Source organism: Vicugna pacos, chromosome 16 (genome assembly GCF_048564905.1).
Source record: "Vicugna pacos chromosome 16, VicPac4, whole genome shotgun sequence".
In the NCBI taxonomy this organism is placed as follows: Eukaryota; Metazoa; Chordata; class Mammalia; order Artiodactyla; family Camelidae; genus Vicugna; species Vicugna pacos.
In genome coordinates this window covers 38,533,057-38,539,056 of record NC_133002.1, presented here as the reverse complement: position 1 = coordinate 38,539,056, position 6,000 = coordinate 38,533,057, and the positions used below count along the sequence as shown (strand labels likewise).

General features: G+C 47.1%; 1 protein-coding gene across 1 annotated transcript in view; it reads right to left on the bottom strand.

The window, feature by feature from the left end:
• Nucleotides 1-2,659: 2,659 nt before the first annotated feature.
• LOC140686146 (acid-sensing ion channel 2-like) overlaps nucleotides 2,660-6,000 on the bottom strand; it is a 127,996-nt gene continuing 124,655 nt past the window's right edge. Inside the window, exon 3 of the mRNA XM_072939070.1 lies at nucleotides 2,660-2,731. Within this exon, the coding sequence (XP_072795171.1) occupies nucleotides 2,660-2,731 (72 nt within the window). The remainder of the gene's footprint in view (nucleotides 2,732-6,000) is intronic.

Below are 6,000 nucleotides of genomic sequence, written 5' to 3'. Positions count from 1 at the left end.
GGTACACCTCCCAGTTCTCCTAGGCACCTCCTTTCTTCTGGCAGGAGTACTCTCGTACGATGGGAGTGCAATGTAGTCTTCTATCCCTGCGACCCCCCCAGCATCCCTCTCTCCTACGGCCTTCGCAGATGGTCCAGGCTGGGAGCGAGGGCCTGGCCCCAGGAGGGCCCTTCAAGACCACCATTTGACACTTAGGGAACCTGAGTCCCAGAGGTGCTACTGATTTGCCTAAGAGCACACAGTCAGTAGTGAATCTGGATGAGGATACAGGCCTGGGAATCCCTTTCCAGTGCTCTCATCCACTCGCCAACCAAGCAGCAAGCACTTAACCGGCACCTGCTACGTACCAGTGGGAAGGGGCAACCCAGGGGATTCCGCTCCACCTTCAACAGGCTTATCGTTTGTGTTCACCCATACTTTCATTTCTCTCTCCATTCATTACATCTTTAGGCTCCAGAAATAAAATGACAAAAAGGCAATCACTTTAAAGTGGACATTTTTAATTAATCAATTTATTTTCCCCATTTTACTGAAATAAGCTTATTGAAAACTTCCTGGAGGAAGTGGCATTTGAAGTGAGATTTAAAGACCAGCAAGAGGACATTAAGCAAGAAGGGGATTGAGGAGGAGAGCATGTGTGAAGGGAGGCCCTGGGACAGAAAAAATCCAGCACATTTCAGACTATACCATAACTGTGTAGCATGATTTGGAATATACGTGCAACATAAAATAGAAGACTCTCTCCAGGGAAAACAATTAACATTTACGGAGTGACTACTGTGTCGGTCTTTTTATCCTGCCATGACGTAGGTATCAAACCCATTTTACAGCTGGAGAAACTGAGGCTCTGAAGGATTAAGACACTTGCAGACCAGGCAGGCCAGCCTGGGCAGACACTGCTGATGCTTCACACAAGTTGCTCAGAGTCCCCTTTCATTTCTGTGTGCCTTTTCTCCAGCTGTTGTGGGTTTGCTGGGGGGTTTTGTTTGTTTGTTTTGGTTTGGTTTTGGGGTTTTTTGCCCCTACTATTCCTTCACAGAGGCCCATCCCGGGGCTACTAGATCCACTTTGCCATTGCTCCCAGAGCTCTGTAAAGGGCCTGGGAGTTAAAGGTTCCCAGAGTGACTCTTAAACAATGATGGCTGGGAGCATGAAGGCCCAGCAACCTTGCCTACAGCGGGAACACGCTCTGAGGTGTAATCTACCCTCCGGGGCTCCCCTGCGGGATCTGGCTGAGCCAGGATTTAGCCCTAAATTGTTCCCTTGTCTCACTCCTCCCCACTCTCCTCCTGCCTCCCCCCATTTCCTTACGGTTTCTCCTGGGAATCCCTTCTTAATAAAATCACTCAGGCAGAAATTCTCACCTCAGAGACGGCGTCTGGGGAACCCCACCTAAAACATAATCCATGTCTGTCTGAGTTTGAAGCCCTTTCTCTTACTGGCAAGACATGATGATTAAAGAGAGCAAGCCCAGTCAAGGGGAAATGAGCAGCAATGATAAGGCGTTCGAGAGCAGGGAGAGGTTTCTTGGAGCTTAGAGAGGAAGAGGAAAGTCTCAGACAGTTAGCGAAATACCAGCTAAGCATCCAAGGACGTGCAGGTTGTAAGCCCAGTGGGAAAAGCTGGCATGCAGGGCGGGGAGATGTGGTGTTACAAAGAACGACTTCACCAGAACAGAAGGAGTTGTGCCGTCCGGGTGGACTCGTGGGAAATAGGGCAGAAAAGGAGATCAGGGCCAGAGTGGGGAGGGGTTCTTCAGTGTCAGGCTAAGGAGGAGTATGAGATGGTGAAAAGCATCCGCCCTTTTGTGGTAGACACACCAAGGTTCTACACGCACTTCTTACAGTCACTGGAATAGGTACTTCAGTTCACTCCACAGCAAAATGAAACGATCTACTTTAGGTAGATATTTGGAAAATTAAACAAGAATATTACAAAGAAAACCCCTGGACCACTATTAAGAGATTCAAATGATGCTTTATTTTTCTCATTCTAGGAGTTTGGGCTCGATTCTGTTAAAGGAATCACTGCAAAGACTTTGATCAAGAAAGTGAAATATTCAAAATAACATTTTAGGGAAACTTGCATTACAGTGGAGGGCAGGACAAACTGAAGAGGCAGACGGGAGATCTGGAGACCAAGGAGGAGACGTGTGCAGGAGACGTTTGCGTTTGGCGATTCCTCCCAACCTGGGGAAGTGGAGGTGGGCATGAGAGGGAAGAGGTTCTTCAGCGATATTGACAAGGACAACAAGTGAGCAATTGACTTGAAGGAGGGAAGGAGAGCCAGGAGCCCAAACTGTCTTAATGACCTTGTGTCTGGATGAACAGGAACGAGAGAAGAGGCACTGGTTGGCCGGTGAAGGTGAGGAGTTTGATTTGATGCCTGTTGAACTTGAAATCATATCTGAACACCCAGAGAAGCGACAACGTAGGGTCAAAAGAGGTAGACAGATCTAGGTTCAAATCCCCACTCTGCCACTGACTAGCTGTGTGATTAGCTAAGTTTTAGGACTTCTCTGAGCCTCTGTTTTCTCATGTGCAAAAAGGAGAAAATGAATACAGGTTGCTCTAAGGACTGAGGCATACGAAATTGTCTGGCAACTGATAAATTGATGGATGCTCGACAAATGGTAGGGTTTTTTCTTTTTTTAAGTTTATCAGGCGATTGGGAATGAGTCTTGCTTGAGGTTGGCCTCAGAGCTGATACTGTAGATTCGGGAAGCTTTGGACTAGAGGAGACAGCTGAAACTGAGAACAGCCGCAATCACATATCTTTTGGAGGAAGATGTCCTATCGAAAATCAACAAGCACTGAAGATAAATTTGCAGTGAGTGGGCTACTCCCCTTCCCCATGAGGAGCACAACTCAACAGAGTTGTACAAACATTTATGAGCCAGACCCAGTGGAAAGGGGAGCCCTGAGATGAGTTAAGACTCGGTTTCTGCCCTAGAAGAATGCACGTTTTCTTGGAGGGGACAGACACATAGAAAACCATATAAAGTGCATCGTGGGAAGAGTATATGAAAGGTCTGAGCCAACAGCTTTGGGTACATCCGGGGAGGGAGCAATTCATTTTCCCTAGAGGATTCTGAGAGGAAATAGTTGGAACACTAACTAAGATCTCTCCCAAAGCATTAAATCATTTTTAAAGAAATGAATGATGAATAATCTTAATTATGAGTTCAGAGATAATAGTTCAAAGATGAGAACGCTACCAAAAATCCCAACCTCAAACTTCTAAGTCTTGTGTAAGAGGATAAAGAATGTAGTTTTGGAAGTAGGGAATTCTCTAGATTCTGACTCAGTTTCTAAACTACCTGGGTGACCTGTGTGATGTCATTAACTAGAGTTGGTCACTGTTACACAAACATTCTGCTGTGTTTTTATGAGTTCCCAGTGTAAAGCTTGGTGTTGACACAGGAGAAAAAAAAAATTTTTTTTCCTATTAACTGTAGCCACTGCAAAGACCAGAATGCTGGAGCTGAAAAGGAACCTCACAGGTTCAGCTAATTTCAATCCCTCTTCTGCCTTCCTGATAAGGAAAAGACATCAGGCAGGGGAAATGACTCATGCAAGGTCATTCAGCTTGGGAGGGCCAGGATCAGAGTTTCTAACTCCCAGCCAAGTACTCTTTCCACCCTGCTTCTTGAATGAATCAAATCCAGAGCCTTCAGTCCATCCTGCCGCCAGCTACACACACACGTTCCCACAGTGACCCTAAGTGGGCCACCACCTTCTCTGCATGCCGTAAGGAAGAGTCTGCTCTGGCCTTGGCAATATCCCACAAGTGGGGTGCTCAGAGCCAGCCCAAGGGGTCTGGCCTCCAGGGGACGATACCCCAGTAGGGAAGAATCCTCTAAGGCAATGGACTGCGGGCTTCCCCAGTATTCTACAAAACAGCCTCATCTGCTACTCTCTGCCGACCGAGGCAGGAAGCTCTGCTAATTTCATTAATAACTTAATGACATTATTAACCACTACCCAGTGGGGGCAAATTTGGTCTTTCCTCTTGGTTATGGGAATGCATCCATTTCTCACACAATTGCAGCCTGAGAGGATCATCACTGGGGCTGCCAATGCGGGCTTATTAGGAGCAATTTAGACGCAAGATTGGATTTCCTTTCTGCAGATAACCTTTTTTGTTCGAAGCAAATGAACTGATGTTCCTCGTATTCGTATATTAATAAAATGTTGTCCGGGAGGTGGTTGATCTTTAAGAACGGCCCTGTGGTGGAGTTGTGAGGACATAGTCCTGGGAGGCAGGATGCCCGGCCTCTCCTTCCAGCCCCAAGGCCCCAACACAAGTCAGTCTGGGTCTCTGGGCCTCAGTTTCTCATGATCGCCTATGATCAGGGTGGACTAGAGGCCCACAAGCTATCCACAACACTTTAGGCAATATAATGGAAGTGTGTATATTACTGATCTAATGCCTCCCAGACTAAGCGGCTCGTGACTTCTCTTGGGCAGAAATACATCTTCTCAATGTGAAACCCCGGTTAGCTCAGCCCGGTCAGATGCTCTGATGGACTGTCAATGACATCATGGGGACTTGGATGTCACCAGGGAAAAACAAAAGCGGGGACCACTGAGGAAATTGATTTCTAAGGTCCGTCTCTGGTCACCTATTCATTTGCTGAAGCTTTAGCTTCCCTGACCCTGCCAGGCGGAGCTGACCTCTATCCATCAAGCACTCCGTATTTGGGAATTTCTGTTAACGGTGCACACATACATCTCCTCGCTAGGCTCTGTCTGTTTTAAGGATGTGGGGTGAATTCCACTGACTGCTCTACCCAGGGGCGTGCTGGAGCTGGCTCACACCAGCTCGAAAAAGCCAATTATGGGCATTATTCCTAACTCCGAATTCAGTGACCATGAAATGGGTCATGGTGGGAGTATTTATTACAGGGAAATGGAAAAACACTGCAAATCAGGCCTTTGTTTCCTCCCAGGAAACTGATAGTTAAATATTTACCAGCACATCGCTGACAATAACCCCAAAGCTTAGCATTTAGGGTCTAACGACCACAGAGTTGAATTTTGATGAATCTATAAATGACCAGAGGCAGCAACCCTGGGGACTGACAGGTTTCTGGAGGGCTGAGCTCTGTGTCTATAAGTGAGACAGAAAGATGCCCGAGTAACCTGCAGAAGGGGTACTAACAAGAACAGTGGACTTTAACCTTAGCTGAATGTTAAGATCATCTGATGCCTAGGTCAGTCCCAGTCCTGAATCCCTGGGGTAGGTCAAGGACACTGGTATCTTCTAAATATTCTCATAGGATCCCAAAACATAGCCAAGTTTGAGAGCCTAGATAAAATTCCTCATCTTAGCTCATCACACTACCCATCTTCAAGCACCCAAAACATCCACCATGGCCCACCATTTTGATGCAGGGAGACTGAGTCAGGTAAAGGGAGGAAATTTCACAGGTAGGTTAGCGGCCATCCAGTAATAAGAGGCTGGGTTACAGGAGGTGCTCCTCCGTACTCAGCATGATTTTGGTTGTTTGGTTTATGCCCAGCAGGATGATTTAGTTAGGTATCCATTTTTTTAAAAAGCATCTCTCAACTCCAACCAACATCCTGGTACCCGCAGCCTAGAGACAGCTTCCCTACAAGTCACTAGCACATGCCCATTGTCACCACATCCCCACACTTGAATGCCCCTGCCATTCCCTTCCCTCCAAGGCCACGTGCCTGCTACCTTCTCTCTTAAAAAGGACAGCACAAGCACCACCTCTTCTCTGGGGCTCCTCCTGATCTCCGGAGCCATTAGCAGGACACAGTGGCAAAAACATGAGCTTTGCAGTCAAACGGGCTCTGAGTTCAAGCACCAGCTGTTTAATAGCTGTGAAAATTTGGCAAGCCACTTGGCTTCCCTGAGTCGCACGCTCTGCCTGTAAAAACGAGGTTGACGACAGATAAATGGATAGAACATATCAGGATGGGTTTGGTGCTGTGTGTTGGAAACAGGAGAGAACCGAAGCATGCTACTTCA